Below are 12,764 nucleotides of genomic sequence, written 5' to 3' on the forward strand. Positions count from 1 at the left end.
GCCAAGTACGTCCAAGGATGGAGTACTGCTGCCACATTTGGGAAGGAGCTGCAAAAAACGGTCTATCCTACCTTGACAGAGTACAAAATAGACTGTGGCTTAGTGGGGCATACCCTTTTCTCTTCCCTGCAACCGCTCTCTCACAGAAGAAACATTGTGAGCCTGTCTTTTTTATCATTATTTCCATGGCAAGTGCTCGTCTGAGTTCCAATCTCTGCACCCCCCCCCTCACCAATCTTTCATGATAAACACCTGTCTAGTTGAAATCACTGTCAATAATTTTCTCTACTCTTTATCTGTGCCAAAATCAAAATGTAGATTCCATGAACAAAGCTTCTTTCTCAGAAGTGCACGCCTGTGGAACTCTCTTCTGTTTGTCTGTTTCCCACCTGACTACAACTTGGATGTATTCAAGTCCAACATAAACAAATTCCTGATAAACCACCCCCTTAAGTAAGACACTTTATCAAATCTCCATTACTAACGATTACTACGATACTATGCCATTGATTACTCTACATGCAATAAGCCTTATCCCTGAGTGGCTTCCAGGCCTTGATAATCGGTGACCACCACGTTAAAAAAAAAATAATAATAATCAATGAATTTTTGGATATATTACTATTTTCAACATGACAAGTATGTAATATTGTTTTTGCTTCAAACAACATTTAAAAAAAAATTCATCTGTTGACTCTATCTTAAGAAACACCAAATGATTCTTAAGAAAATATTTGACGTGATTATTGTGAGGCTTCATTAACATTTTGGTAAATACGCCCTCTTTTTCTTCTATTTAGAATTTCATCGATTCAGTCACATTAAGAAATCTGCTTGCTGCTAAGTTGGTAATAGTCAGCTAACGTACTTCCAAACTAATTTGAGTATTTCTTTTACCTGTCATTTAAACTTGGAAATACAATATCTTAAAATTATGACTTTTTCCACTCGTTGTTTATAATCAATACAGGAGCTTGCAGTTGACTGACCCCCCTATATGAAACTTATGACCTTTTAAATTGAATTGGTCATGAAATAATATTTGGTGATATTTTATGTGTTTATCTCCAATTTTTTTTTATTGTTTCATAATTATTTTAACTCTAACATTATGCCAGTTATTTCTTGATCATGCTATACCAATTTTCATCAAGTAGTGTCCTGCCTGGGACAGGCACTGATGGCTATGGCTCTTCATCCATCTCTCTTCCTTGAGGAATTCATGAATTCATTGTTGTTCATCATTTTTTTTGGTGGTGCCCAAGTGTTCAGACTGTCAACATGTTTCTTGCTGTTGTCCTCTGCGAGGTGTTCTCATTCACACTGTTTTTCGAATAAAAAGTTTGATATACTGCCATAGCTTTCTTTACAGTTGTACAGACAGTATGTTGCGGTTTCTTTCTGTCTGAGCAATGCCCATACTGGTCGATTGTCCTGACTATTGTATGTAGCTTCTCAGCACAACGAATTACGAAACCATAAACAGAATTATTTCTGTTTGCTCTCATATTACATCAGTCACCTGCTTTCCATGGCCTCACGTTACCCTGATCGGGGGTGGGGGACTAATGTGGGTTCTCAATTTTGCCCAAGGGTCTCTCCCAGACTAGCAAAGGGAAGGGGGTGCCTTACTTTTCCTTTGAAGAAACACTAGACTAGCTGAAAACATTATCAATAATTTTCCCCACTCTTTATCTGTGCCTAAACCTAAACATAGATTCCATGATCAAAGCTTCTTTCTTAGAACTGCACGCCTGTGGAATTGTCTTCCGTTTTCCTGCTTTCCAGCTGTCTATAATATGGTTGTCTTCAAGTCCATCGTGAACAAGTTTCTGATGAGCCGTTCCACTTAAGTTAACAAATTTACCGAACTTCCATTACTATTGATTAGTATATTGTCCTTTTGACTACTCTACACTCTTTAACCCTTATCCTTGAGTTGCCGATCGGCCTTGATAAGTGGTGACGCCTAATGTAAAAAAAAAAAAAAAGTGCCCCCCCCCCCACCTTTTTTTTTTGTGGAGAGTTGGATTTTCTCAATATTAAAAATCAGACTTTGTTTGTTTTTTTTTTTTTTTTTTTTTTTTTTTTTTTTTTTTTTTTTTTGCTATCCAAATTTGTTCTTACCACCACCACTGAGTGTTAAAAAATATATATATATATATATATTTTTTTTTAAGTCACCATTTATTAAGGCCTGGAGACCACTTGAGGATAAGTGTAAATGAGTATACAGTAGTCATTGGGACAATATCATAGTAATCATCAGTAGTTGAAATTTGGTAAAATTTGATTATTTAAGGGGACAGTTGAACAAGAATTTGTTTATGTTGGACTTGAAGACGATCATGTTAAAGTTAGCTCGAAAGCATATTAACAGAAGTTTCACAGGCGAACAGTTCTAGGGAAAAAAAACTTTGGGTTATTAATGGAATCTACGTTTAGGTTTACGTACAGACAGCGAGTGACAGAAATTATTGATAGTGGTTGTAGGTAGATGAGTGATTTTTGTGAAAGTTTGGCAGAAAGGGATCATGGATTGGAGCTCAAATGAGCACTAGCCATGAAAATAATAGAGCAGAGACAGGATAGCAACATCTCTTCTGTGAGAAAGAGACTGCAGCAACGCGAAAAGGGCATTACCTACTAGGTTACAAAGTTGGTTTTGAACTGTCAAGACAGGATAGGATGCTCCAAGCAGCTCCTGGCATTACGTGGCAACAGTACTCCATCCTAGGATGTACTTGGCTCTCACACAGATAGAGGATTGCATCGGCAACAATATATCTACTGTAGCAGTAGACTGATCCAACCATTTTTCCAGTTACCTTGGCAACACATTTGATGTCATGTACTCCATTTCAGATCAGGAATGAAGGTCAAACCAAGAAGCTTGTCAAAAGATAGAGCCGTTCTTTGAAATTGGGGCCAGAAGTTGTTCATCAAAGCACATAAAGATTGTTTGAAATGAGATTGCTAATCAAGGTGTGGCATATATTTAGGGTTAGTTTATGGACAGTTTTAGAAATGGCAGTGAATTTTGTGATGGGTAGAAACAGTTTTAGGACAGTCTTGAGTTTGAATTTCGGTTTCGATTCTAGTTGATGGCACCGTTTTATTTATTTTTTTATTACTTTTGAAATCACGACTCTATAATATATAGGAAAGCTGGACGAATTAAAATATATTTAAGCATATTTTATGACTGGGCAAAGCCGCCCGCCCCCCCCCCCCCCCCCCAGTAAAAAGAAAAAATTTATATTATTTTACATTTTAGTAAAAAAAAAAAAAATTAATGATTTACATTTAATAAAAAAAATTTAATTTTACATTTAAAAAAGAAAAAATGATCAAACATTACTTGGTTTTCTAAAATTTAGAATTTTTTGTTTACTTCAAGATGAATGGTGCTGCTTATGGCAAGGGAATTTACCTTAGCCCAATCTCAAGTATTTCATTCAGTTATTCCAAAATGGGCCATGGCTTCTATACTGTCCAACGAGAAAGCATGAATCCAAATCCAGTCCAGGTAAGAATATTGTTTATTTATGTTGCTATGTTGAAGTTATTCACTGTGTTACGGTGGACAGATGTGATGTTACACATTTTGGCCAGTGTAAAAATATAAAAAAATAATATGCTATGTTTTTAGGCTTTTTTAAAAAAAAAAATTTAAATTTAATTTTAAAAAATTTTTCTTAATACTGATAATAGGTTGTTTAATATATTGAGATTTGTCCTCTTGGTTTTATTTGGAATTTACATTGAATTACAGAAGATATTTAGAATATTAATTTAATATTAAAAATAATAAATAATTAATAGATTATCAATCTATTCCACAAATAATCACCATCTAAAAATATGTAGGTATGGGCAAAAATGCCTAAAAAAAAAATAGGATATAGTTTTGAAAGCAGATTTATCATAATTTTTTTGTAGGTTTCCGACTACTTTTTGATTGTATGTGAAAGATTGAAGCCTAAAAGTAATTTCCAAAGGAAAAAAATATTTGAACACGTGAAAAAAAAAAAAAAAAAAAAATTTGTACACGTGAAAAAAAAAAAAAAAAAAATTTGTACACGTGAAAAAAAAAAGTTGTAATGAAAAATGTTTTCATGGTAACATTCGGAAGTTGACAAATTCAGCTAAATTTTGAAGTTAAATAAATTTGTTGTAAAAATCCTTTGAAAGATAAATATTAGTTTTCTGGGTCTATTTCAATGATAAGGTAAAGTTCTAAAATATCAAATTAAATTTAAAAAAAAAAATAAAGCACCTTGTTTGTACAGAAAATAGCAAAAGATTCTTGCTTTGCTCAACCAAAATGAGACAGAAGTCGTCTAAAAATGGATTCTATGGAAGACCAAAATGTCAGAAAGTCAAAAGGCTGTCTGAAATGATGTCAGGTAGTTAAAGAGAGCTAGGGAGTGCTGGTTTTCTTCTCCCCCCCCCAGCTATGCATTCCTATCGTGAACGTTTGTATAATTTCTACCATTTTTAAATTTCATTATTTTTCTATGTTCCTGCTTTTAAATAAATAAAAAAAAAAAAAATGCTATTTTTGAAGATTATATAAAAATTATATTACGCTGAAAGTTTCACATTAATTCAAGCAAGGAAAATATTAGAATCTTACATATAAAAATTATGCAGAACATTTAATCTAAAAAAGAAAAGCAGAAATAGTTTTTACAGTTATAATTTTTTTTGTGTGAAAATATTAAATAAACAATGCTTAATTCAACCATAATATCAGTTCGAGAAATTAATTTTTCTTGAATTCATTAATACAGACTTTAGGAGCTTATTTTTGTAATGTTCCTGAAAAATTTTTTTTTAACAACTGAAAACCATAACTTTAATAAAGGTGATTTTTGTTTAAACAAAATAATACATTGCCACTAAAATTTAAATAAAAATAATGGGTTCGTTATATTTCGTGATCATTATTTGATATACACTGAAAATTTCATTAAAATTGTTAATTTCCTGATTTTTGAACTTTTAATTAAAAGGAGAGATCAAAATATTTATATATGTTGAACATCAGCATTCATTTTGCACGTACCTACCAATATGTAATATGATAAGTAACGCAAAACGTAACAAACGTGTTACATGTAGTTACAAGAAATACGAGTTACAATACTTACACGAGTTACAAGAAATAAGAATGTTGGGTGCTTCTCCATGGTTGCATCTATTGATATTAAAAAAAAAAAAGATAACAAGAAACGTTTATAAAGTAAAAGTAGGAAAATAAAATTGATCAAAATTTACAAAAATTAATCCTGTAGTTTTGTTTTTGATTATAAAATTCTACTTTTATTTGTAGTTGGAATTTCACCTCCATTATTGTCATCGTTATGAATCTTGTCACTGCTTAACTCCCTTTAATATAACTCTTCATAAATAGAGATTTAAAATGACATCAGAAAAAAAAATTAATATTAATAAGCAATTCTTATTTTTTATTAACATCTATTGGATACTTTTGCATAAATTTTGGTGTACGCTAATATTTTTCAATGGAAAGTAATTATTTCATAAAATCCTCTCATTAATTTATTTATAAGTGTAATATTGTAACATTGTACACCTTTTATGATATTGTTACCTTTTAACAGACCCAACACATTGTAGACTCGGTCACAAGGAACAGAAGAAAGGAAAAAATTCAATTTTTTCTTTTTTTTTTTTTTTTTTTTTTAAACAAAAGCCTTTATATATAGTATTTCCAACAACGCATTTTTTTCTAAATATTAAAATAGTTAATTTCTTTTCCTGGCCGCGTGTGACTTTTCGTCTCTGCTCTGATGCCACCCATGCATCGGCAGGTCTTAAATCTCACTTTTCTGAACACTTGTGTCTTGAACTCGTCTCGAATCCTGTACATCTTAAGCACATCCTTTTCCGCCCTCTGGTGTCTCGAACTTGTGCTTTTCCGCCATCTAGAACACATCCTTTTCCACATCTCAAATCCTCTACATCTTGAATAGTGCTTCTCTGTTTGTGGTTGTCGGTGCAGAAACTTTTGTGACAATCCTTATTGTCGAGTGCTATCGTCCCCATCCCCCTTATGTTATACTATTGATGTCGACCCCCTCCCCTGGTCTCACCAGACATGTTCCGAACACTGCTTCTTCACACGCCTGTGTCCTTTTTGTCTCTGCTGTGACGTCACATCAGCCACTGGCTAGGTCATTTACATATGGCTGCTGTTACTAACGCAGGATCAGTAGTTCTGTTACAATATTTGCATATGAGTGTAAGTTTTAATAAGTTTTTTGCGTGATTTAAATTGTTTCATCACATTAAGATCAGAGGCAAAAGAATTGAGAGAACCTTTTTTATATGAAAAAAGATAAACCATAACCCATGGGTAGATGATCCAAGTTCCCGTCTTGTAGCTAAAACCGGTTGAACGATAGAAAGGACACATCATTTGATGTTATGTATTAAGCTATCCTTTCATCTTCAGTCTTTCTACAACTGTAATCAATAAGCAAGACGGATAACCTCTGTTTGTGGTTGTCAGTGCATAAACTTTTGTGACGTTAGTGCCGGGTGCTATCATCCTCCTCTCAGTTATGTTATACTATTCATGTCTACTGCACCCCCAGTCTCAAGCGTTGGGAATTAAAAGTAAAAGAAATGTAACAAAAGAAATAAGAAATAGGGTTGATGAATAGACAATAGATCGGAAGCTGTTCGCTGGAGTAGACAAAAGAAGGTGAACAGGGGAATGTTGGTTATGGTGTAGCAATTACAGTAACAAAAGGATGGAACCATAAATGTAGATATATTTAGATTTGGTTTGTGGGAACTTTGGAGAACGACAATGAGTTTTTATGATGTGGGAATTAATTTTTTACAATGGTTGATGTCAGTCAGTTGAATTGTGAGTTAGACACATGACAATAGTCATGAGCTGGACACTGTTGAAGATAGCTTGTGGCTTGGAGTAGAAGGTGAAATGAATTGACTAGCCAAGTGGCAAACACAACCTCGACATTAGATGTGGACTTTAGCATATAGAGGGTCAGCAGTGTCACATACATACCCAGAATCTAACGAATATGTACAGAAGGCATCGAAGTCTGTGTTTTCCTCTCGAGTTGTTTTCTTTGATTTTTATATGTATGAATCTATGCATCTTCTCGGCAATTGTCAATATGTAAAAGATGGCAAAACAACCAGGATGAGAGACGCTAAAAGAAAGATATGTGGCACACAACGTTGGGGTTGTTGAGTGACAGACCACGTAGTGTCACACTTGCATATACAGCACCTGGTATTCTTTAATAGTCACCCATTTAGTATTTAATGGGTTCAGCATAATAATTTAATAGTCACCCATTTAGTATTTAATGGGTTCAGCATCGTTTAACTTTTGTAATCTAACGGAAACACGTAATTATGCCAAAAATAAAATATCTCCGACCTCTATGCATGGATCTTTTGAAATTATAAAAGATGGCTTCTATTAATTCGTAAACGACATTTTAATTTTTTATAGACATAGAAACATTACCAGTTCATACGAGTTTCAGGTGATTAGAAACACCCAGTATGTGATAAAGAGGTTTTATCTTGAAATATATTACAAGATATATTGACGCACTGTAGAAGTTTTGACTAAACAAGTAAAATTAGCTATAAAAATATAAATTTTACTTGCGGCGTCTTTAGTTATGGATTATTTATTATGCAAATAATTTTAACACAAATTCCATGAAAAGGAAGATTTAAAAAAAATTTATTTACCTCTATTTTCTTTTCTTTTTTTTTTTTAGCCACAGCATAAGAACAGATTTCTTCAAAGTGAAAATATCAACTGTATTGCTTTATGTGAAGGTGAGTATGTTTTCTTTCAGATTGAAAATCTTCTACCTATGACACTAATGGTTGAGGACATGTGTTGCATGGCGAGAAACTATATGAGAATGATACGATGAATGTCTAATGTGAATATTAAAGACCAGCTTAGATCTAATGACCTCGTTGGGCTATACGGCTGCTGCTATGCAGGCAGTGAATTAACAATGTTTTGACATTGTCCAAAGTACCTAAGCTCAATTTGTTTACACAAATATATATATAATTTCACTTTTTTATATACTAATCCTTAATTTATGAAGCTCAACGTAATTAGAGACTATAGTACCTATTTACTATGCCTCCCCACGGGACAGAGTTAGACACCAGGGTCGTTTTTTAACGTGGAGAAAAGGTACAAAAATAAAAATTGTCTCAGTCGTGAAGGATTTCTCCTCCACCGAAAGAGAACAAGAAATAGAAGTGCAGCATTTGAAGAACAGATACTACACTTTGATCTTGTTTATATATTTTATTGAGAAAGAAAAAATTGAACATAAAAAACGTACAAAAAATTCAATTCAACAAAATTAGGCACAAGGCCCTACAAGAAATTGGGAGGGGGAGGGTACAGGGTCTTTTTGACTATGTAACAGATGAGACTTTGAAGTCTTACTCTTGACTGGCAACATTTACCAAAATACCTCAATCACTCTGTGGATCCTAATCTAACTAATAACCCCAGCGTTCAATGTAAAATTTAACTATGTACAATTTGTATATTCATTTCTGTATGATGTGTGTGCATTTTTTTTTTTTTTTTTTTTTTTTTTTTTTTTTTTTTTGTGTGTGTGTGTATGTGTGAGAAAATAAAGTTCGATTTCATTAGAAAGAGTTCTTGAATTAATTGGCATAAAATGTTCGTGGAGTGGGAAAAAACTAATGAAAATGTTCATTTCAAAAATAAGGAAAATCTACTAATGTGTTGTTAGTAAGACCCCCCCTGTACTATTCTATGTGGCTAGATCCCCCACTGTTTTCCGGGGAACCGAAAACAAGCAGAGCATCCCTAATGGGGTTTGGGGAAGTCGCCTTAATGGAGGTGGGAGAAAATAAAGCAACGGATGGAGGGGGTAGGAAGGTGACCTCTGAGTAGGGGGATGATCGGGGGCATCAGAAAATAAAGATGAGGAGCAGGGGGGGGGTTGGGCAGACTCAGAGGTTCTCTAATCCCAAAAAATAAAATCAGGAACAGGATCTCATTTGTACCACCAGTCAAGAGTTACTTTACTGAACTTATAATGCTAACCTAGGCGGGATGGGTTCCGTAGGACCCAGCACCGCCCATGCCATGCCTAAGGAGGGAACACGTATTGAAACTTGGCTCCTCGACGGATGCACAAACTAGTGCTGTGCACCCACCTCTTGTCAAATTCCACTCTAGGCAACCTCTTCCAATCGCATCTGATCTTTACTTTAAGCAAATGTTTAAAGTAAACGATCAGATCCCGATCAGGAACAGATGTCCCTTCGTGGACCAACTTGAGGCGCGCGATCCAAATGGTCATGCGCGCTACTGCTAGGATCGCCAGGAAAACCAAACTTTCCTCCCTGGGGAACGGCGGCTCCATGTTGTACACAAAAGTTCCTACGTCGAGATCGAGCAGACACTCGGCATCGATGCGAGCTGTTACCCCCTCGACGTACCTTAATAGGGGCTGTATCCGGCTGCAACTAAAAAACGCGTGCTCGATTGTTTCGGGCTCGCGTTCGTCACAGCACGGACAGAAGCGGCTGGTATGTTCTTTATACCGGAAAAGTACGTCGAAGAGGGGCAGCGCATTTCGGACCAGTCGCCAAGTCAGGGAGAATTCCGAGTTATTCAGAATCTCCCGTCCCGGCGCCCAACGCCATTGAGAACGGACAACCTCCATCGACCATCCCATCCGCCTACAAAGTGGATCCTTCGCGGTCCCCTCCACTAAATCCCGATACAGTTTCTTCCTTGGCTGATCGAGGACATTGGTCCCCGGCAAAGCTCTAAGAGCGGTTCGGCATTCGGAGAAGAACTTGGACTCCCCCTTCGGTCTACGACGACCTTCTACCGAAGGGTTGGGTTTGAGGTTGGGAAACGAGTTCTCAACCACAGGGACCCAAGGAGCGTCTCCTTCAAGCGAACGACCCAGGAAAGCCAATCTCTCGGCGTTTCTATGACACAAGAGACTGGGCTGACCCAGGCCTCCCTCGCTCGGATTTTGAACACAGACCTCTCTGCAGACATAATGCTTACCCTCGTTCCACAAAAGTGAATCGAGGCGCCCTTGTAAGCGGGTTAGTCGTTCTGCAGGGAGAGGAAGTACAGACAAACGGTAAAGGATGAGCGGAAAGACGTATGTAGCACACGCCTCCGCCCGACCCTTCAAGGACAATTTCCTTCCAATCCAAGTCTTTACTGACGATTTGACCTTAGACTGTACTTCCGACCAATTCTTTTCCAGCTGAAGTCCCGGTCCAAACCAGACACCGAGAATGCGGACCGGTCCATCGGTCCAGCTGAAAATACCTGGAAGCGAGTTTACCCCGGTCCAGGCCCCCAACCGCAGGCCAACAGACTTGCTACGGTTGAAGATGGCCCCTGTTACTTCTTCGTATCGAGCGAGCGCCTTGACCACCGCTTGAACGTCCGTGAGGCAAGACACGAACACGGTGACGTCATCGGCGAACGCGGAAACCCTGGCTCGTGTGCCTCCAGGGAGAGCTATTCCGCGCAGGACTGGTGTAGCCGCCTCGTCCCTTAACTTGCGAAGGAGGGGTTCCAACGCCAGGACATACAACAGAGGCGACAGCGGACAACCCTGTCGCACCGACCGAGAGACAGCGAATGACTCCGACAGCTTACCGTTGATCTGCACCGCTACCGTCGGCCTGTCATACAGAACAAAGATCCACTTGCGGAAGTCCGGATTAAATCCGGCGGCCTCTAGCACAGATCCTAGGAACCGATGATCGACCCTATCGAATGCCTTGGACTGATCCAAACTGATCAGCGCGGCTTCGGCGTCGTCTTCTGTCCCCTCTATGATCGAGCGTATCAAGTGCAAATTGTCTTGAATCGATCTCCCCTTCACAGCATAAGTCTGGTCCGGTTCGATCAAGTCAGTGATGACAACCTGCAAGCGATTCGCAAGAATCTTTGCCAAAATCTTTAACTCTGTGTTTAGCAGAGTCAAGGGCCTAAAATCATCAAAGTTTTCCCTCCTACCATGCCGTTGACCTTTCCTCAGCAATGTGATCACACCCTTGGTCACCTGTCCAGGGATGGAACCCTGGGCAAACCAATGGTTGAACATATCCTTCAGAATAGGGACCAACATGGGCGACAGCCTCAAGTAAAACTCGTAGGGTAAACCATCAAGCCCCGGGGATTTGTTATAGCCGACCTGCTTCAACGCAGTAATGACCTCATGTTCAGTAATAAGACCATCACAGCTAGCCGCCCGAGCCGCCGTGAGGCGGGGCGAGTCAGCCAAATAGCTGCCAAACTCATCAACCCTGAGTCCGGGTAGTTGGGTGAAGCGCACCGATAGATGCTCCCGAAACCCCTCGCAGATCTCCCGAGTCGATACTAAGGGGTGTCCTTCCAGGTTATGTACTTTACGAATGTACCCATCCGAACCGCGCCTTAAAGCAGCCTTACGCTCAACAGCGTCAACATTCACAGCCTCGTTAGAAACTTTGTTTAACCTAGCCCTAACTACTTGACCTTCATACCGCTCGCTAGCCAAGCGGTTGAGATCTTGTTTAGCTAGTGCTAACTCTAGGGGGTCTCCCCCCTCCACCGCCCGGGTCAGCTTATCCTCTAAACGCTTCTTTGCCTTAGCCTTATCTATCGCGAGGCGTTGGCTATACTGGACAGAGAAGCGCCTAATTTTGGCCTTGAGACTAACCCACCACTTACTCCCTGTAACCGCCCCCACTAAAGCCCGCTGAATTAGCTCAGTGACCTTCAACCGGTAGTCCTCCAGCTCCAACAAGGTGCTGTTGAACTTCCAGTATCCGGCCAGTTTAGGCCTAGCACTTAAGCTCAAACGGGCCATAACAAGTTTATGGTCCGAGTGTCCTAGCAAGTGGAACGTGGGGCAAGATAGGAAGTCTACATCGCCTCTTCTAACTAACATCCGATCCAAGTAAGTGCTTGGATGGGAAGGCACTACAGGATGCCACGTCCACATCTCCCGCCCCGGATGATCCAGACGAAATCTGTCGACGAGATCGCACGAGGCCATCAGGTCAGACAGACTGCTGTCACACCACGCCGACCCGCTAGTCCCCCCGACCTTATCTATTTTGGGATCAAGGATTGCATTCCAATCCCCCATTAAAACTAACCGTTCCGGATCCACTAAGAAGCCCTCCAACCGTCGAAAAAAGGTTGCCCTCTCTACAGCAGCATTGGGAGCATAAACAGCAACAATCCGAAAAACACTACAATTAACAGCAACATCAACAACAAGCGCCCGCCCGTCCTCGCCTGCGTGAACAACATTCACCGACGCTGACAGGGTGCGACTCACTAGCAAGGAGATTCCACGACTATAGGTATTGCCATATGCTGAGTAGACATCGTAATCGTTTACCAGCACCTGACAATCCTCGTCATAAACAAAGTGGGTCTCCTGGATAGCGGCGATATCTACCTTGAGGGACACCAAGTCTCTCACAACGCGCGAGGCCTTGCTTCGACACCTGATGCCCCTCACATTCAATGTAGCCAAGTTCAAAGACATGATCACTTACCTCAAGCACTGTCACAGACGGGTCTGAAATCCTGGGCAGTGAGGACATGGCAGGCCTGGCCAAGGCTGCCGGTTAGTAAATCCGATGAAGGTGATCCATCCTTGGCCACGCCCCCCACGTCCAGGGGGAAGGTTAGTTTGAGTGCC

The 12,764-nt window shown here is 39.1% G+C and overlaps 1 protein-coding gene across 2 annotated transcripts in view; it reads left to right on the forward strand.

The window, feature by feature from the left end:
• Nucleotides 1–12,764, forward strand: part of LOC145297801 (protein mono-ADP-ribosyltransferase PARP6-like) — a 145,162-nt gene that overhangs the window by 112,907 nt on the left and 19,491 nt on the right. For both annotated transcript variants that reach the window (XM_080144089.1, XM_080144090.1), the window contains exons 18-19: nt 3,401–3,529; nt 7,800–7,860. In XM_080144089.1, the coding sequence (XP_080000215.1) occupies nt 3,401–3,529; nt 7,800–7,860 (190 nt within the window). The remainder of the gene's footprint in view (nt 1–3,400; nt 3,530–7,799; nt 7,861–12,764) is intronic.

Source organism: Euprymna scolopes, chromosome 18 (genome assembly GCF_053919585.1).
Source record: "Euprymna scolopes isolate OS-2025 chromosome 18, ASM5391958v1, whole genome shotgun sequence".
Classification (NCBI taxonomy): domain Eukaryota; kingdom Metazoa; phylum Mollusca; class Cephalopoda; order Sepiida; family Sepiolidae; genus Euprymna; species Euprymna scolopes.